Below are 21,381 nucleotides of genomic sequence, written 5' to 3' on the forward strand. Positions count from 1 at the left end.
TTCTGGGGGAAGATCTCACGTCTTGTTGCTAAGTTTCCACAAACTCTTCCACCTTTCTTCTCCCTGCAGGAGGAGTTGAGATGTTCACTGGAAAGAATCATTGAACTGGAAAATGAGGAAGTTTGGTCGGAGAGAAAGACTCCAGAGAAGGAGGACGAATTCCTCAACTCTGATCTTCACATGGACGTCTGGACGGTACGACACAATCAGCTGTTTTTCTTTTTTATACCTATCCAAGAGGAGATATTACATGATGCTTTCATGTGGGGCTGTCAACATCAAATAGTTTTCTTAAAATATCATATAGAGTTGATACATTTACTTCTAATATATATACTTAATTTTGTGGGGGGAAAGAAGCACATACGTACATAAAAGCACATCACAGATGAACTCATATTGGTAAAAATGTTTAAAAAATATTTAATATATGTAGTATAAATATAAATAATAAGAATAAATAAATATAGAAAAATGTACAACTATATTTTTTAATCCAACAAGTAAATTAAATATTCATATTTTAATAAATAGAATGTGTATTTTAGTATGTGGCTTATTAGGCTCAACCTTATATTTTTGTTTATTATTACATTTTTTTATTTATTATTGCTGTTTGTTTTCAGTGTGTTTTTACTTGTATTTATTATTATCTGTGTTAGCTTCCTACTGTTTGTTTTTCTACTGTTTGTTTTTCTTCTCTAAATAGATTTTTTAAAAACTTAAGTGGTCTGTAGGTGATTTTAATCAATGGTGTACATTTGAAGTAGATGTGCAGACAAGAGTCATTTTTTTCCTCATCCATCAATGATGCAATGTGTTGATTTGACCATGCAGAGGCAGCAGAGAGCTTCAAATTAACCCCATTCTTACTTTGTGCATCTATCTGTTACACTGTTGTGTTTTCTCCCTGCAGAAAGTGAAAGGATATGTTGTGAACTCTCGACTGATTGATGCTCAGCTGGAACAGAAAGTAATCTCCTCTTGCCTCCAAGAGCTGAACGAGTTTCCCAAGAGGTTTGTTCACACAGTACAATGATTGAGTACATGTATTTAGAGTTATTAATATACTGAATATACATTTGACATAAATATTTAATAAAAAAAGACTTCCAATGCATTGTCTCTACGAGATAAAGCAGAAATAAAAATTGAAAAATATAAATAACATAAAGAGATTATTACTTTTACTGGATAATTTCACACTGTGCTTCATTTTTAGCTATACTAGAGGACTTGTCGTTCCACCACTTTAGTCCAAACTAAAGTCTCAACAAATTTTGAGTGGATTCAAAAGAAATTTGTTTCATTCATGGCCATCAGAGGATAAAACCTACAGACCTTGGTGAGGTTTTGAACGAAATGTCTGAACAACTATTGGAAAGTAACAACCTACAAAACTTTGAACTTCAAGTCCCTAGTCTTAGTAGGCCCAGATTGCTTATTACTTAATTATTTTCAAGTTATTAGTACTTATAAGAGCATTCAGTACATGCTGTCATCATTTTTTATCCTCTGATAATTCAGTTATTAGTAAGCATGTCAATAGGCAGACGCAGGCCAGAAAATAACTTTTGGGGAAGAAAATACCACATGGTTCACAATAAAGGTCAAAAGTATTGAAAAATATCAATAATGAAACAACATAGGATGGTGGAACACAAAAAAAGGATCCTGCCCACGGTAATGTGCAATAACTCTGCCGTTGTGTAATTTCCTGTTGAGCAATGTCAAAATATTTCCTCTGCATGATTTATGACAAATGCTGTTTTTAACGGAACCTCACTGTGATCAATTTTGACATGGAGGAAAGTCTCTGAAATCCATGTGACCACCCTCTCCTTCATCCTTATTTATCTCAAAAACGCAAAAGGATTGTGTGAATGTTATTTGTTTCATCTGCAGATGTTTTATTTGTGTAGCAGCAAATGTGTCAGGAAAAAGCAAAATAGAAACATAAAGACACTGTTGACTTTAAACACTATGTAAAATACCAGAACCTATAAGTAATAAAACAATAATAGTGCTAAAACCAGAAGAATGGTTAAGTAACCATTTTCTGCAGACACAAGTGGAAGAAGAACATTTTACTAAAAGTGGTACCACGGACTAAAAATATAATATAAAAAGTATTGCATTTAAAACATTACTTAAGTAAAAGTATTTGCATCAAAATATACTAAAAGTATAAGTCTGCAATATGCAAAATGTCCCATTTCAGAATAAAGTATATTATATCACTGGACTGCAACTATTGATGTTTATTTTAAATTCCCTTACAATGTGGGGTAATTTAATGTATAATGTTATGTCATGATTTATTTGTTGGTTTATATTTTTGCATCAACCATCTTAATCTGCAAAAAATATCAGATTAACAGACAAATAAAAAAAAAATAAAAGGAATTGCTTCAGAAATTGTAGTGCAGTATAAGTATAAAGATGCACGAAATGGAAATACTTTTTCTTTAATTTTGTGTTGTGTTGTTGTTATTTTGTCCACCCCCTGAAGGCCTGTCTGCAAGTTGTCTTGTCATGTTTATGGACTTAAAGGTTAAATGTCATCTGAACAGGAAGTCTATTTAAAGTGGGAGTTTGAAACCCAGTGAGTTGCCTGACAGGCTAAATCCTCTTCCTCCTCTTTTCCTCTTTGCAGATTTGAGGCGGAGTTCAGGCGTCACTGCAGCGAGCTGAGACCGCAGCCTCTTTGGACCGAGTATCACATTACATACATCAACAGCTTCACTGCTTTACAGTAAGTCACATGGCTTCCTGAAGTTACCCATCAGGCACCGTGGTAAACTAACCTGCCCCGACAAAACCACAAACGGGGCAGCACGCCTCCAGAAAAAAAAAAACCCAGTTGCCAGATTCTTGCCAGATTTCCTTTTTTAGAATGACAGAGGCAGGAAATAAAACAGCAATTTGAGATGCAGCTCAGCACTGTGTGTCAAGATGTTCTTGTCATAAATAAGGAATAAAAGTGAATTAAAATCAATTGTGAGGGTCTGTAAGGTCTTAAAACATCTTAATATGAGTATTTGAAGTACATTCTAATGTTAACTTATGTCTCATAAGTCGGTGCAGCAATTTCATTTTGGTTGATACCATTTGTTACACAGATTTGTGCAATTTTTTTTGCATTTTTGACCACTTGAGAACTGATGAGAATGGTTCCGTACTTTATTTAGGTACGAAAGGGTACAATCTTAAAAGGATTTTGTTAAGAAGTATGTTGACTACCAGAATAAAAAGAAATACTGCTTCTGGTTTTATCTTCAAAAGAGAAGCTTAATTAAGAACAATTACATTAAATATATATATATATATATATATATATATATATATATATATATATATATATATTACCATTAAATAGTCAAGAATGTAATTTTATTGTCCACCAGAGAGGAAAAATCCTGTATCACAATGACAACTTAGCAAACTCCAACTGCTCAGGGAGATGGTGAGATGTCAGGGGAATGTGTTTATGCTTTTATTTTTAAGGTTGCCTGCTACAGAACTTCTTTTTTTAATATTAATCTGGAAAATAATCCAGTTATATCTTGGTGTTCTGGGTCTAAACTAATGATATTCAGATGACATTTTGTCTCTGGATGAATGAACTCTTTATGCACACAGATTCTGGAGGATGTTGTAAGAGTTAGAAAGTCCCCTTCTGTGTGGACTTTTCTGTGGATTCCAAGCTCTCGTGCCATCATTCACAAGTCTTTCAAAGGGCAACAGAACTGCATTATTTCACTTCGCTCTGACTTGTTTAGAAGTCTCTTTAACATGCACAGCAGAGGATGATTATGCAACCACTTAAAATGAGGTCATGCCACAGTGGAAGACATAAATATGTGCCAGCATTGGGGCGAGTGCTGCGTCACGTGATTTCTGGGAATCAGAGCTGCGAGTGAGAAACGCTGCTGTGATAGAAGTTGGGGAGTAGAGAGGAAAGCACTCAGGAGATTTAAAGGACTCCAAACATTCCCCAGCTGTTTCTTTCGGTCTCAATAAAAGCAGATGTGGGTTTGAAGCAGGTCGTTCAAGGGCATTCATTCATGGGTTTACAGCTGCAGTTCTAATGTCTACTGTCTGGGGTTTTTAAACTTCTTCTAAACTCTTAAATGACATTTCCTCCTCCACTGGATAGGCCTCCACCAATTAGTAAAGTTACAGTTTATATCCACGATTCCATCTTTTAAATGCCATGTAAAAATGTATTTATGATTGTTTAGTATGTTGTTGGGTTGTATTCTTCCTCCTTGGCCATTTTACTTACTATATATATCTTTAACTTATTTTACCCTGTTTCATGTTAACCCTCTGGACCCCATGAAAAGTATGTTTTCTATTGCCAATTGCCAAAAATACTCTTGTTATCATACAAAGAAACTTACACATCTTCGAACACAGCATTCATTTTAATCTCAATTTTTATTTATATATACCTAATTATCTCAGAGTCAGTATCATAGCCTCAGTCAGTGATGCTTCTCTGTTTGTCCTCCTGCAGGCAGCACATGGAGGAGTACAGGGACGCCTGTCCCGATGAGGTGGACAGGTTCGATAAAGAAGCAAAGTGGCTGATTATCAGGCTCATTCAGGTGCTGGAGGACCACTTTAAAGAGGACGTCAAGGTACAAACAAATACAATGCAATTAATCAAATTAGTCTCAGTTCTGCTTTTCATTGGTTTATTTCCTCACTTGTGTCGTGTTGTGGTTTCTAAAAAGGGGAACAGAAATATGGGATGCTCCTTACCTAAACCTGTATTCGATACTTTCAAACAAGTGATTTACTGTCAAGGATCACAAAAAGAGCAAGTTAAGGGACGTGAAATCAGGATGTAAGATTCTGCAGGAAATTTCTGATCGGATGTGAACTGATAATCAGAAGTTGAGGTGACATAAAAGGTCACCAGCAGCATTAACCAGAAACCAGAAGTTGATTATGTTATTTGACGTGTCGCTAATGTAATTACCTCACCTCCAGGAGTAATGTGCATTTTTTACCTTTACTTTAACTATCTTATATAACACCTAAACATGTCATTTTTTGCCTAAATGTGTTGAAAGTCACTATAAAGCCGAGAGGAGCTGCAGAGTCAATGCCATGTGATAAATTCTTCATTTAGAAATATGAAATAAAGCAGCTTTAACCACATGATAATACTGATTTAACTGCTTGTTAACGCAAATGTCTAGTCAGCCAATCACATGGCAGCAACTCAAGACATGGTAAAGACGACCTGCTGAAGTTCAAAATGAGCATCAAAATGGGGAAGAAAGTTGATTTAAGTGACTTTCAACGTGGCATGGTTGTTGGTCTGAGTATTTCATAAACTGCTGATCTTTCACACACATGCATCTCTAGAGTTTACAGAGAATGGTTCGAAAGAGAGAAAATATCCAGAAGACCACGCCGCCACTTTATTTGGCACATATAATAAAGTGGCGGTGGGTGTATATGTGTCGTTTTAAAGGGTATTTTGCCTTTTAATTTCAAGGACTTTAACATGCACACCTTCACACCTGCTGCTTATAAGAGTCACTTATGTCTATTAGAAGGCGTCTAAATGAGTTGATAAAAGTGCTGATGACCTCCCTCACACCTATGGAGAAATACTCAGACGACAACTCCCGGATCATCCGCTACACAAAACCTTTATGGACCAGAAAAACAGCAGTGGACGGCACCTGTCCCTCCGTTGCAGGATGGAGAGAGATTCAAAAGATCCTTTGCTCCTACAGCCATCAGGCTGTCTAATTCTAAAAGAGCTAACAGTCTAACTTATTTTTTTATCGGGGATAAATAAAGTAATTTTGATTTGATTTGATTGATTTGTATAATTTCTTTCTCTTTTAACTTTCTTTCTGTGATGTTTTCCAGCCGTACCTGAGGAGGATGATGACCAGGAAGTGGCTCACCATCGATGAGGACTTTGAGCAGCTTTACAGTCGGACGGAGCTGCTTTCTCATCACTGCGCTCTGATGAGCTCTCCACATGCTCAGGTGCAAGAGGGGGGGTGTACTGGGAAAAGCCGTCAGCATTTACCAACCATTATTTCATTCTTTACTTAATGTACCAAGCACTTTCACTTACAGGGAAGACCTGCACCTCTTAATAATGATTGTTTTCCTGCCAAAGTGTCTGAAATGATGCAATAAGATTTATTGGCATCTGTCCCATCCTGATTAGATGAAGTGGGAACAAACTAGCTTAAACAATGAATATTAGGTTTGCCAGCCAAGCGTGTTTTTTATTGGCAATTGATGCAGCATATTAGCTAAAAATAAAGGTATCTACACTTGTTTGTAATCGCTTTGGAGATCAGGAGAGGAAATCCTTATTTATTTTTTCCCCTGGCCCTCTTGGAAGTTCCAGTGAATCAATTTGGGCTCCATTGTTTTTAACCGGATGCTGCGACTGCAGAAATCATTAAAGCAGGACGAATAACTCCTAAAAAATTCTTCCATGAATGAATAGGTGGAAGTTGAGGTGTTCGCTCAGATGATCTTATGCCTGCTGGTCGTGTGACTGACAAATAAAGACAACCACAATAAATATTTCCCCTTTTTATAAAGCCCATCCTGTTATTCTCACACTTTGCTCACTCTGTGTGTGTCTTTGTGTTTCCCGGTAACAGGAGTTTGCGAGCCGTCTGCACTATCACGTGGTGAGGGAATACGTCGGTCAGCTGATGAAGAGCAACTACTCGTGCAAGAACCGTAAACATGAGAAGGCAGGGAACAAGATCTGCGGGCAGTGGGGAAGACTCAGAGATCTGTTTGAGGACATGGTAACAAACTTATTTACTTCCCCACCAACAGAAACACAAGAATGTCCATAATAATAACAATATTCCTGCATTCTTACATTTCAATAATTGGCTTAAAATTAACTTAAACAGCACAAAATTATATTTTCTTAGGCTAAGATCACAACACTTCATTCAAGATAATTCAAAAAGTATTTAAGGGAAAATAATCTGCAAAATGATCATTTGTATATTGATTACTCACCATATGTTACCTTGAATTCCAGAAGGAAAATTCTATTATTCTTGTATGCCTACATGCTGAATGAAGAATCAGAAAATGGAGAAAATTCCTGATAAAGTGAAGTCAATGAGGGCCATGTCTGACAGAAAACTATATCAAAACATCTTTTTACAAACTATAACTCTTACTGCACTGGCTCCATGCAGTCTTAGCTGGGACTAAGGTACTCAATAAAGTAAAATATTTTCCTACCTTTTGCAATCAAAGCAGAGCAGAGAGTGAGATAGATCATTCTGCAGGTCAAGTGTTCCTTTAAACTCGTTCATCTTTATGTTTTTTTATTTTGTGGTAGAATTCGACTCACGAGTGGCTCCACGATGTCGGAGACAACCTGGGCGACATCATCAGACAGAAAAGCAAGACAGACATAAAGAATCATCTGCAGCCTTTAGTGGAGCATTACCCCGACTTCAGGTAAGCTTTTTTACTCCCTTAACTATTCTGTATAAATAAACCTGTTTTTCTTACCGGCAGAATTCACTGCAGAAAATAAATAAATTCAAGAAAAGTCATGTAAAACCCAGCATGTTGCTTCAGCATGAGTTTATTCGTCTAATTTCGAATTACACCAACGTCTTTTTAAAAAAGAAAATTTTAGCAAGCTCATTTTTACCACTTATTAGAAGCAAAAACGCTTTATAGTGGGTTTTCTTCCTCCCACACTCTAAAAATGTGCAGGTTCAATTAATCATTGTCTCGAATCATTGTCCCTAATATTCATTCATTCATTATCCTTAACCGCTTATCCACACTCGGGTGGCGGGGGGCTGGAGCCAATCCCAGCTGACAGGCGGGGTTCACCCTGGACAGGTCGCCAGACTATCACAGGGCTGACACAGAGACAGACAATCACACTCTCATTGACACCTACTGGCAATTTAGAGTAACCAACTTAACCTAAGTGCATGTTTTTGGACTGATGGAGGAAGCCGGAGAACCTGGTGAGAACCCATGCTGACAAAGGAAGAACATGCAAACTCCACACAGAAGAGCTGCAGGCCGGAGTCGAAACAGCGACCCTCTTGCTGTGAGGCAAGAGTGTTAAGCACTACACCACCGTGTAGCCCATAGACTGTATAAATAATGGAAGTAGTCACCGTGACGTCCATTCGTTTGTGATCTGCCTGCTTGAGGCATCGAGTTCATCGTTACACTTGCCGCATCTTGCGTCGCCATCTTGTTTCCAATAAGGGGAGCAGACCATATTTGGACTCTGGAGGAGCGAGAGGGATCTGACGACACTGACTACAGCTTCTCTACACCTCAACCTGACTGATTCATGTTAGCATTAACTGGAGCATTACCTGGGAAGTTCATTCTGGCTAACAAAAAACAAAAGCAAAATTTCTGTTACTTACCTCAGAAAAAAGAACAGCGACTCCTTGGAGTGTCTGTTAGTCCAATCAAACGCTGAACAAGACATTTTTAATGAACAAAACGTTCATTAAAAGTTATGAGACCAAACTGCTAAAAAAAAATTCTGAGGTAATAAATCAAGTGAGAAGTTTCCTCATTTTGCATTGAAATGAATGGACAGAAATCTTTCTGCAGCCAAACTTAGCACCCCCTACTGGAATGTTTTGATAGAATGCAGCTTAAGGCACTTCTTGGTTTGCCTCCCTGCTCAGACCTGGAGGTTCCCGCCTGGTGCTACCTGAGACCATAATATATTGTTGTTCATTTAAATGAAATTAAAGTAGCCCTGATAAAAAAAAATGCAGATGCTGAGATGCAATGTGATATTTTGTCCCTACAAAACAGACCTTTGCCGGGGCGTCCCGGTGGCTCACACTGGTAGAGCGCTTACCATGTAGGCTGAGTCCTTGCTACGGCGGAGCCGGGTGCGAATCCGGCCTGAGCTCCCTTTCCCGCATGTCTTCCCCTCTATCACCCCCTTTCTATCTGTCACTATCAATAAAGCAAAAAATGCCAAAAAAAATAATCTTTAAAAAAAAAAAAAAAACAGACCTTTGCCCTGTATCAGAGGATTTTGGATGATTTTCTGTAGTTTGAACATACATTACATTACATTACATGTCATTTAGCAGACGCTTTTGTCCAAAGCGACTTACAATAAGTGCATTCATATTTATGGTCAACTAGCCAAGACTAAAGCAGGCACAAGGATCAGGCTCACAAGATTAATGCCAGCTTTTACTATGACAGCATAAAATTGTTTGATCCAGCCAAGGCCAAGTCATACAGTCTATTTCTTATAAACCAGGCTGGCTTGATAAAGTGAAACATACATGGAGGTAACCAAAGCGACACGACACGTCCCTGTGGGGAAAAACCGCGTTTTTGTTGAATTCGAGAGTTTAAGTTTGAGGCAAAAACCCCAGGATGAAGACATTTAACCCACATCCCTATTTAAATTTCAATGCCTCAAAAGCATTTGCACAGAAAAAAAACGTTTCCTCTTTTTGTAACTGTGGAAATATTGGGCGATGATGCTTCTGTTTACATGGAGGAGATGCAGCGGTCAGCAGATTGAAGCTCTACAGGAATCCCCCCCAATGAGACACACCTAACTGGACTTAAAATGACCAAAAGAATGAGGAAATGATAATAACAATGAGTGAAAAGGTGAATTAAATGAAGGGGAAAGTAAGTTCACTTAATGATTAACACAAAAAACTGTTCTGTGTCTATATTAAAACCCTGATGCATTCCACAAAGAAGCTTCAGTCCAAACACATAAACATCAGCAAGGATTCCACTTTAAAGAAAATGTCACGTTTTTGGTGTGACAGATGAAAGGAGAGCTGGCCTTAATGATTTAACCTCTTAAAACCCACCCGTCAGACAGCAAACAGCTTCTTTTTTACAGTATATACTTATGTATATACTATATACTGTATTATTTGTTAAACACATTAAATAGATAGTAGTGTCTAACTAGTTACCCCACAAACTAAAAACTCCCTTGCTTCAATAAGGTTAGGCTTAGTGATCTGAAATTTTATACATGCATGGTTGACAAGATGTAGAACGACATGTACAGTACGTTTGTGGTCATTAACATAGTGCTGGCATAAAGCATGTCCTAGTTATTGTTTTTCAAATACAACTTGTGATTTAAGACCAAAATAGCTTTTTTGATCCATGTTTGAACAGAGGTAGTTTAGGTTGTGTTTCAGCCACATACAAAATAACTTACCTTTCAAATTAAGCCTCATACAAGCATGTTGGCATTAGAGTTCTTCTGTGGGCGTTAAAAGGTTAACATTAAACTATATAGTTTACATGGAATATGTGCTGTTTTAACCCTGGGTTGATGTTGACATCTGCTCTGAAATCATGTGTTCAAACCAAACTTCAGACATGTGAAAGGATGAGTCAACCAAACAGGCATTTCTCAGTTTGTACATCAGTCTTACTCCCACCTGAGATACACTTCCCACTGTTTTCCCTCAGGTTTTTTTCAATGCAAATTGAAAAAGTCCCTGAGAGTATACGTAGTCTTGTTTTGTGCTGGAGCGTCAAGAGTTCACCAGCAGTGAAAGTGGTCGTCCCCAGACATAAGACAGTAGTATATGTAGCATCATTAAACTCAATTTTGAGGTCATCTGACTCATATACTTCCTGTGTAAAAAGGACACACTATGCAGTCAATGTTGACATTTTCCTTTTACAAAAACATGAAACATCCACTCAGATCATGTTTCCTCCATCAGAGTCTCACTCAGAAACTCTGAACAGTCTTCAACAGTAGAGAAGAAACAAGTCCCCACCAGTTTCCTGCTCTCAAGGAAACATCTGAACTCTTCATCGTGGGCAGTGAGACCAAACTCTCTAGAAACACATTTCTCAAGTGAACAACTATAGAAATGATCCCTGAAAGTATAGTCTTGGTTTGTTCTGGATGTTTCTCAGGGTCTTATATCTGGAGACGACCACTTTCACTGCTGGTGAACTCCTGACGCTCACACACTCGCTCCTCCTACAATCACAGCGTCATCAGAAGCACTAACAGTGTTTGGAGTCAAGTTTCAATCCATATTTAGCACTGATTTACCCAAATTTCATGAAAATCTGCAAAAGACAATGCTAATTAAGAGTTGGAGAGACTGTAACCTTCAACACGCTAATTCATGAAACAAATAATTACGTGTACATTAGGTTTTATACCTTGTATGCAGTTTGACTGACACTCTTTATTTAATTATATTATCTCATTGTTTCCTCTTCTTCTGCAGTGGTTCAATGGTAGCTGATAAATATCACTAACTGTTTCTCTCAAAGGAAAAAAGTTGGAAGAAACCTCACATTATTTTACTGTTGTTGTTTTTTTAATTTGTGCTACATTTGACTAGTAACCTGACATAACCTTCAATGAGCTACTGCAACTCTTTTCTTTGCTTCATTAAAACAAAAAGAGGTCAAAAAGAGGCCTGTCAGTCAGTGATGACGCTGTGATTGTAGGAGGAGCGAGTGCGTGAGCGTCAGGAGTTCACCAGCAGTGAAAGTGGTCGTCTCCAGACATAAGACCCTGAGAAACATCCAGAAATAACCAAGACTATACTTTCAGGGATCATTTCTATAGTTGTTGACTTGAGAAATGTGTTTCTAGAGAGATTGGTCTCACTGCCCACGATGAAGAGTTCAGATGTTTCCTTTAGAGCAGGAAACTGGTGGAGACTTTGTTTTTTCTCCACTGTTGAAGACTATTCAGAGTTTCTGAGTGAGACTCTGATGGAGGAAACATGATCTGAGTGGACATGTTATTCAGTTGTAAAAAAACAATCCACAGATCCTTTTATGATCTAATTTATTGAAACACAGTTTAAAATTACTCTCAAATTATGCTGGCATTTAAAAATGTGATTAAAAATTCCAGGTTTTTATGTTTTAGTCAGACTGATCAAGATTTAAGGTATCCTGCTCAATCAGGTGCAACAAACTGATCAGGAGAGTGAAAAGAGAAAAATATGTCAGTCAGTTAGAGTCCACCCACTGCTGAGATGACGTCTAATTCATTAAGTAAAAACACCTGTGCAGGCATATTATGGGTGTTCATGGTGCAAGAAAGTTCATCTGGAGACACAGATAACTGACCTGTGTCTGACAAAAATGATAAGTGTGTTTATATCGTCCTGTTCTGTAATCAGCAAAACCTTTAAGCAGCATTTGCACTTCAATCAGTATTTCCTCTCAGGTTTATTTACACACAAATTTAAAGTGTGCATTCAGAACAGGAGGATATAAACACACTTATCATTTTTGTCAGACACAGGTCAGTTATTGGTGTCTCCAGATGAACTATTTTGCACCATGAACACCCATAATGCACCTGCACAGGTGTTTTCACTTGATGTGACCTGATTAGACGTCTTCTCAGCAGTGTGTGGGCTCTAACTGACTGATATCTTTATCTTTTTCACTCTCCTGGTCAGTTTGTTCTTAAAATTTGATTTGTCTAACTAAAAAAATGAAAACCTGGAGTTTGTTAACAAGTTTTTAATTGCTAGCATGATTTCATAGCCATTTCATACTGTGTTTCAATAGAGTAGTTCTTAAAAAAACCCTCTAAATTAATTTTTACAAGTGCATAAAGTGTCCACTCAGATCATGTTTCCTCCATCAGAGTCTCACTCAGAAACTCTGAACAGTCTTCAACAGTAGAGATGAACCACAGTCTCCACCAGTTTCCTGCTCTCAAGGAAACATCTGAATTCTTCATCGTGGGCAGTGAGACCAACCTCTTTAGAAACACATTTCTCAAGTCTTCAACTATAGAAATGATCCCTGAAAGTATAGTCTTGGTTTGTTCTGGATGTTTCTCAGGGTCTTATATCTGGAGACGACCACTGTCACTGCTGGTGAACTCCTGACACTCACACACTCGCTCCTCCTACAATCACAGCATCATCAGCACTAACAGTGTTTGGAGTCAAGTTTCAATCCACATTTAGCACAAATGTACCCAAATTTCATGAAAATCTGCAAAAGACAATGCTAATTAAGAGTTGGAGAGACTGTAACTTTCAACACGCTAATACATGAAACAAATAAATATAACATGTGCATTACGTTTTATACCTTGTATGCAGTTTGACTGGCACTCTTAATTAAATGCTTTCATCGTTTTCCTCTTCCTCTGCAGTGGTTCAGTGGAACCTGATTATTATCACTAACTGTTTTTCTCAAAGGGAGTTTGTTTTATCTTGGATGTCAGATTTTTAAGATTTCTTTGGGAAATTTGTTTTAAATTACTACATTTGACTAGTAACCTGACATAACCTGCAATGAGCTACTGCGACTCTTTTCTTTGCTTCATTAAAACAAAAAAGAGGTCAAAAAGAGGCCTGTCAGTCAGTGATGACGCTGTGATTGTAGGAGGAGCGAGTGCGTGAGCATCAGGAGTTCACCAGCAGTGAAAGTGGTCGTCTCCAGACATAAGACCCTGAGAAACATCCAGAAATAACCAGGACTATACTTTCAGGGATCATTTCTATAGTTGTTGACTTGAGAAATGTGTTTCTAGAGAGTTTGGTCTCACTGCCCACGATGAAGAGTTCAGATGTTTCCTTTAGAGCAGGAAACTGGTGGAGACTTTGTTTTTTCTCCACTGTTGAAGACTATTCAGAGTTTCTGAGTGAGACTCTGATGGAGGAAACATGATCTGAGTGGACATGTTATTCAGTTGTAAAAAAAACAATCCACAGATCCTTTTATGATCTAATTTATTGAAACACAGTTTAAAATTACTCTCAAATTATGCTGGCATTTAAAAATGTGATTAAAAATTCCAGGTTTTTATGTTTTAGTCAGACTGATCAAGATTTAAGGTATCCTGCTCAATCAGGTGCAACAAACTGATCAGGAGAGTGAAAAGAGAAAAATATGTCAGTCAGTTAGAGTCCACCCACTGCTGAGATGACGTCTAATTCATTAAGTAAAAACACCTGTGCAGGCATATTATGGGTGTTCATGGTGCAAGAAAGTTCATCTGGAGACACAGATAACTGACCTGTGTCTGACAAAAATGATGTGTGTTTATATCGTCCTGTTCTGTAATCAGCAAAACCTTTTAGCAGCATTTGCACTTCAATCAGTATTTCCTCTCAGGTTTATTTACACACAAATTTAAAGTGTGCATTCAGAACAGGAGGATATAAACACACTTATCATTTTTGTCAGACACAGGTCAGTTATTGGTGTCTCCAGATGAACTATTTTGCACCATGAACACCCATAATGCACCTGCACAGGTGTTTTCACTTGATGGGACCTGATTAGACGTCTTCTCAGCAGTGTGTGGGCTCTAACTGACTGATATCTTTATCTTTTTCACTCTCCTGGTCAGTTTGTTCTTAAAATTTGATTTGTCTAACTAAAAAAATGAAAACCTGGAGTTTGTTAACAAGTTTTTAATTGCTAGCATGATTTCATAGCCATTTCATACTGTGTTTCAATAGAGTAGTTCTTAAAAAAACCCTCTAAATTAATTTTTACAAGTGCATAAAGTGTCCACTCAGATCATGTTTCCTCCATCAGAGTCTCACTCAGAAACTCTGAACAGTCTTCAACAGTAGAGATGAACCACAGTCTCCACCAGTTTCCTGCTCTCAAGGAAACATCTGAATTCTTCATCGTGGGCAGTGAGACCAACCTCTTTAGAAACACATTTCTCAAGTCTTCAACTATAGAAATGATCCCTGAAAGTATAGTCTTGGTTTGTTCTGGATGTTTCTCAGGGTCTTATATCTGGAGACGACCACTGTCACTGCTGGTGAACTCCTGACACTCACACACTCGCTCCTCCTACAATCACAGCATCATCAGCACTAACAGTGTTTGGAGTCAAGTTTCAATCCACATTTAGCACAAATGTACCCAAATTTCATGAAAATCTGCAAAAGACAATGCTAATTAAGAGTTGGAGAGACTGTAACTTTCAACACGCTAATACATGAAACAAATAAATATAACATGTAGTTGGGTCATAAACCTCAATTCCGTGACCATTCTCTGGCTAATATGTTTTGACGACTGATTTGACTTCTATACACCCTTTATAAAAAATTTAGCCCCCATGTCCCTCGCAAAAATGTCGGCATTTTTTGCTAGAGGGCCAAATCCAAAATGGCCGCCGGCATCATCTTGAAAAAGTATTTTAAAAGTATTATTTTTACCAGAGCACCTACAGTTATGTATGAATACACTTTTTGTGGCAAATTGACCATGAGGATTGTGATTCTGACATCATTTTGAGATTTAGGCATCATCTTGGCTTTGAAATCCAAGATGGCCGCCATCTGGTAGAGCGAGAACATCATTTCTAATATACAAATTTACTTTTTAATCAGAGCACCTAGAATAATGCATGAAGACACTATTTTTGGTAAAATTGACCATAAGAATTGTAATTCTGATATTAAAGCCCCACCATGGAGGAATTGGTATGCTCACGATCATAGAAGCTAGTTGTCGAGAGCTGGAAAAAGGACCAATTCAGTATGTTTGCAACTACATCTGTAGCCTACAAAGGTATGCACAATCACCTGAACCAGAGAAATGCTGTTAACCACTGCTGGCTCCACTGCATACAGCGGAAAGACAGATATTAGTGAGTGAGAGTGAGAATGCTAATGAGCAAAGTACAGCTAGTCAACTATCGCTAAATGTCTTACAAATCCTGGACTATCCTGACACTCGTGGAACTTAAGTAGCAAGCTAGCCAACATAGCTATCACAATAGCATTGTAAAGAAGCCAAAGAGCACTTATTACTAGCTTCAAACTACAAGAGTGTTAATAACAAACTTGCTAACATTGCTAACGAGAGGTCCTGCTAGCACTAAACCTAGCAAAACCTGTTGTAACTTGCTTACTTTTTTCATGACAAACTAGCAAGTGAATAACTTCCCTAGCACTGACAAGGTACAATTGTTCCATAGTGTTACATTAAGACATTATTTTGATCCCAAAGACTAAAATGGCCACCATCCGGGAGAGCAAAAATGTACAGGTACATCTAAAAAAAATTGAATATCGTGTAAACATCATATATCGTGGAAACAATCAAGTGAATGAAACATTAGCCTGGCTCTGCCCTACTACGTACTTCCGCTCAATTTTCATTTCCCCCTTCAGTACGTTGTCTGGGTCTGTGGTATATTCACAGGTTTTCTTCGGCCAAAAACTTGCAGATCCAATCAGTGAACAGAGGGAGTAGCTAAGAACGATGTTAGCATTGGCTAAAATAAAAACGATGTTAGCGATTGGTTATGGCAGATCCAGAGTGGCTCTGGGCAGATCCAATAGTTTTAAACTTCAACAGAGTACCCGCATTCAAGGAAGTTAACGCTTGGCAATGGAAAGTGGCCGGACTCTCTGTACATTATGAAATATGTACGAGAGTTTGGTAGGACCAGGCTACTGAAACATGCCACTGAATGTGTAATGGTTATAGAATGTATGAAGGTGTCATTTCATGAATTACGTTTTAAAAATGTTTTATATAATATTTCATTTTTAAATACATAATATTGCATTATAAATTAATACAATAAATAATAAAGTACATTTTATTTATATATTTTAAATAAACAGCAATTTCACAAGGTCGTCTTATAATGTAATTTGTTCGACTAAATTCTCGAAGGTTCTTTTAAACCCCACCCACTACAATCATATCATCACTCACTTCATTCTCACTCTCACTTATTAATTTCTGTTCTGACAGCAAAGTGAATTGACAATTGCAAACATGCCAGGCATTCCATGTGTTCTTCTGTGTGGCAGGCTTTGTGATAAAGACACTGATTCAATTATCTCAATGGAGAGGTGGGCAAATCTAAAGAAAAAGGCCCTGTTATGGAAGGGTCTAGACAAGTATGGAGATGTCTACACAACTGTTGATTGGGATAAAGGTCCCATTGGACAATGTGTTCATAATGCATGTATGTTGACATTTTCAAACGCCAAGAAGCTGGAGCAAGCCAACAAAAGACAGAGAAAAGAAGACTTTGACGAAAGCCAACGTCAGTCTTCATCTATGTCTGATGTTTGTTCCCCACCTGTGGCTCCAGCTTCCAAACGTCTGAGATCAAGCCTAGGGCCGATCCATGACAAAACTAAATGTGTCTGGTGCTGTGCTCCAGAGTCAAAGAAGCACCCAGAATCAAAATCAGAGTCTAGAGTCTAGTGAGGCAGAATGCTCTGATTCGGACTAATCTTCTTCTAAACTTTACATTTTTCCCCTCCCAGCTGTTGGCCATCTTGGGTTTTGGGGTCAGAACAATGTCTTAATGTCAAAATTATGTCAAAATCACAATCCTTATGGCCAGTTTACCACAAAAAGTATCTTCATGCATCATTCTAGGTGCTCTGGTTAAAAAATAAATTTGTGTATTAGAAATTATGATTTTTCCTCTACCAGATGGCAGCCATCTTGGATTTCAGGGCCAATATGATGTCTAAATCTCAAAATGATGTCAGAATCACAATCCTCATGGTCAATTTGCCACAAAAAGTGTATTCATACATAACTGTTGGTGCTCTGATGAAAATAATGCTTTTTAAATACTTTTTTAAGATGATGCCGGCGGCCATTCTGGATTTGGCCCTCTAGCAAAAAATGCCGACATTTTTGCGAGGGACATGGGGGCTAAATTTTTTATAAAGGGTGTATAGAAGTCAAATCAGTCGTCAAAACATATTAGCCAGAGAATGGTCACGGAATTGAGGTTTATGACCCAACTAATGTGCATTAGGTTTTATACCTTGTATGCAGTTTGACTGGCACTCTTAATTAAATGCTTTCATCGTTTTCCTCTTCCTCTGCAGTGGTTCAGTGGAACCTGATTATTATCACTAACTGTTTTTCTCAAAGGGAGTTTGTTTTATCTTGGATGTCAGATTTTTAAGATTTCTTTGGGAAATTTGTTTTAAATTACTACATTTGACTAGTAACCTGACATAACCTGCAATGAGTTACTGCGACTCTTTTCTTTGCTTCATTAAAACAAAAAAGAGGTCAAAAAGAGGCCTGTCAGTCAGTGATGACGCTGTGATTGTAGGAGGAGCGAGTGTGTGAGCGTCAGGAGTTCACCAGCAGTGAAAGTGGTCGTCTCCAGACATAAGACCCTGAGAAACATCCAAAACAAACCAAGACTATACTTTCAGGGATCATTTCTATAGTTGAAGACTTGAGAAATGTGTTTCTAGAGAGTTTGGTCTCACTACCCATGATGAAGAGTTCAGATGTTTTCTTCAGAGCAGGAAACTGGTGGAGACTTTGTTTCTTCTCCACTGTTGAAGACTGTTCAGAGTTTCTGAGTGAGACTCTGATGAAGGAAGCATGATCTGAGTGGGTGCTTTGTTCAGTTGTAAAAAAACAATCTACAGCTTTTTTAGGCTCTACTCTATCAAAACTTCTGATCTTCACAAACCTTTTCCATTCAGTACCACACTAAGGAATATTTTCTGGTAAATGTGACTTTCAAAGCATCAATAGATAAACAGACTTAATATATTTGTGTTTTTTTCTTTTCCACCTGCAGCAGGAAACACCTGGTTGCCGTCCTGTACTTCAGAGGGCTGATGAGAGGCCGCGAGCACCAGCTGATCCTCCAGCGGCTCACAGAGCTGAAGAAGAACCTGGGCAGCGTCGGCGGCGACAATAGCCGAGTTTTATTTGGTGACATGCAGGTCACCGTCAACACAGACTGCCTCTCCAATCTGCCTTTCTCCTGCCTCAGCTTCCTGCTGCCCGACAACTAGTGGAGTTCTCTGAGAGGAGGACGATGAAAGCTCAACAGGTGACAGTAAAGTTGTGGTTTTTAAAGATGGGTTTGACACATTTTGACACATATTAAGATTCTTGTTCTCAAATGTCCTTCTGAAATGAAAAAAAGCACTTTTTGCACAGAATCAGGAACGAGTGAACTTGTGTTCTTCTAAAAGCAAACATTAGATGTCTCCTCTAACAAACTGTTAACTCTAGACATGTGCATCCACTTTAAAAACACATTAGAAGTGACGCGCGTGGTGTGTTTCTTATTAGTGGTGTTTCCATCATTGTGAGGAACTGCAGGACTGTTTTCTGGGAAAGAAAAGATTTCACCAACTAATCCGGATAAAGTCCACTCATCAAAGATTGTGAAACTTTCATACATGGAAGAATGTGAAGTTCTCGGCAAATGTTATAAATTAAAGGAAGGTTTCAGGGGAGGTTTTCTAAACTCTAACACTAATTTTCTGTTGAATTACACTTTTGTTGCAATATGCATCTCGTTTGATGGCTGTGTTAGATGCCAATTTGAGGTTAAAGTGTCAGATTAACTCATAAAAACTGTGGAAGACTCTTTGCACGTGAGTGTGTCGAGTGCAGTTTGAGTGAGGAGCTGAACCTCATGGACATTTATCAGGACATGAGCACTCCAGATGGTCTACATATGGCTAGAGGTTGTTTGTTTTTTTTGTGAAATTTGTGTTCTTCTACTGTCTTTCTGTCAAATCTCTGATTTCAGATGAGCCTCTGTGATTGCAATGCAGAAAACTCTGCAAAACAAAGCTCAATGTGATTCTCTCTGCACATTTATGTATTCATTTAATCATAATTCTGTTTTATTGTAAATACTCTATGCATGTATGATTGTTGTCAATCAGGAGAAGTGAAGAGTTTCGTATCTCAGGATATCAGGGTTTAAAAACTTTTTCTGACCAACAATGCCAGATTTTAGGAACCAAAGTTTTCATGAATCACGACAATTTTACAAATTGAAATATGAAATGCTTCTGTGTTAGATTTTTCCTTTTAGCGTAAAGAAAGAATATAATGTTTAAAGCATATTTAACCTTTTTTTAATAAAATATATGAAACAAATTAAATCTCATTAATCTCCCATTACTCAATCTGCATGTTGAGAAACTCATAAAAAAATACCAAAAGGTTGTAATTTTGTGTTGTTGTTTTTTTTGTGTCGTTTAAACTAATAAATTGAGATGTAGCAAACAAAACATTAACATACATAAAAGAGGAAATCATTTTTGAAATTTTAAATAAGATTAAATGAAATAAAATGTTTCTAAAAAATATAATAATTTTTAAAAATTGTATACATTTCGCATATTTTTTAACATTAAATAAATTCCATGATATGGATTAAAGTAATCTTTTAAAAATACCCAGTGTCACCCTTTTATTTACGACCCAGAATTCCCAGCAGCATCACAGTAAACAGACTATTTGATGGCTGCTGTGCACAAACTGATACATTTATTTCTGCATTAAAGTAATACAGCGGCCCAATGTAACACAAAAAGATAAAACACAATCTGAAGAAACATTTTCATCTTCATTTCCATTTCCATTTACAGACGTCACTTTCACAATGTAAGTCTATGAGAAAAACGTCATGGCTTCACTTAACGGAACAGGAAGTTGTAGTTTGACTTCAAAATTAGCTTCCAAGTGAGTCTATTTGCATGTGTTTTGTTAATGTGCCGTCCATTGAGCTCTCACCTTCACCCCTAAAAATATTCCTTTATTCCTATTGTTTATTGTGGAAAGGAGACAAAGTTCAAGAGTTTAACTTCAGGTCACGATGTGATTGGTCAATGCAGCTGGAATGTCTCACCGCTGTCAGACAAACCATTAATTTATCTTAAGAAGAACAAACTGTTCTTAGGAATAAACCGGGCTTGACCACGACATAATAGTACCACTACTGCCAATAATGATTGAAAATAAATAATATGCAGTCATCATTAAGGGATTGTTGATAAAAACATTTTTTTCAGAAGAGGTTAAAGGAAAAGCTGACAGGTGCACATTTTGATTATTTTAGAGATTATTTTTGGAGCATTTACACCTTTATTAGACAGACTACAGATTGAAGAAACAAACAGGAGACATGCAACAATGATGAGTATCTCATTTTCTGCACCGAAAGATAATCCTGTTGGAAACCTCTCAGGATAAGAAAGTCACAGTGAAGGATGTTTTAATCAACATACATCAACATATACATCATCTTGCCCAAAAGGTCATAAAGGATAAATGCTTGGTGGTTTTAAAAGTACTTCTTAGTGTCAAAGACACCGTGGTGTTTATCACCCATAAAGACCTCTGATAGTGTTGATAATAACTCGGTCCAGAATTTGTGTAATAATGGACAAAAGCAGAGTGTGTTACAGTAAATAGGCAATGTGGTGATTTCATATTTGGCAGAGTGAGAGGAGGAGTGAACTGTGTGAATAATATCCTCCTCAGAAAGTCTGACATCATCAAAGGTTTTTATCTTTGTTATATACATGATCCGATCTGGACCTGAAGGCCTGAATGAGTCAGCTGAGATAT

General features: G+C 37.6%; 1 protein-coding gene and 6 pseudogenes across 5 annotated transcripts in view; 4 read left to right on the forward strand and 3 right to left on the reverse strand.

Annotated features, from left to right (window-relative positions):
- Positions 1–20,074, forward strand: part of exoc3l4 (exocyst complex component 3-like 4) — a 33,585-nt gene extending 13,511 nt beyond the window's left edge. For all 5 annotated transcript variants that reach the window (XM_059353258.1, XM_059353257.1, XM_059353261.1 and 2 more), the window contains 8 exons: positions 70–195; positions 917–1,017; positions 2,657–2,755; positions 4,523–4,646; positions 5,899–6,021; positions 6,657–6,809; positions 7,364–7,485; positions 18,581–20,074. In XM_059353258.1, coding sequence (XP_059209241.1) covers positions 70–195; positions 917–1,017; positions 2,657–2,755; positions 4,523–4,646; positions 5,899–6,021; positions 6,657–6,809; positions 7,364–7,485; positions 18,581–18,800 — 1,068 coding nt within the window. In that variant the 3' untranslated portion in view covers positions 18,801–20,074. The remainder of the gene's footprint in view (positions 1–69; positions 196–916; positions 1,018–2,656; positions 2,756–4,522; positions 4,647–5,898; positions 6,022–6,656; positions 6,810–7,363; positions 7,486–18,580) is intronic.
- LOC131988848 (small nucleolar RNA U3) lies at positions 10,721–10,924 on the reverse strand (annotated as a pseudogene).
- Positions 11,587–11,791, forward strand: LOC131988844 (small nucleolar RNA U3; annotated as a pseudogene).
- Positions 12,631–12,835, reverse strand: LOC131988846 (small nucleolar RNA U3; annotated as a pseudogene).
- Positions 13,501–13,705, forward strand: LOC131988845 (small nucleolar RNA U3; annotated as a pseudogene).
- On the reverse strand, positions 14,544–14,748 carry LOC131988847 (small nucleolar RNA U3; annotated as a pseudogene).
- On the forward strand, positions 18,188–18,392 carry LOC131988866 (small nucleolar RNA U3; annotated as a pseudogene).
- Positions 20,075–21,381: the final 1,307 nt, after the last annotated feature.

Source organism: Centropristis striata, chromosome 16 (genome assembly GCF_030273125.1).
Source record: "Centropristis striata isolate RG_2023a ecotype Rhode Island chromosome 16, C.striata_1.0, whole genome shotgun sequence".
Lineage (NCBI taxonomy): Eukaryota > Metazoa > Chordata > Actinopteri > Perciformes > Serranidae > Centropristis > Centropristis striata.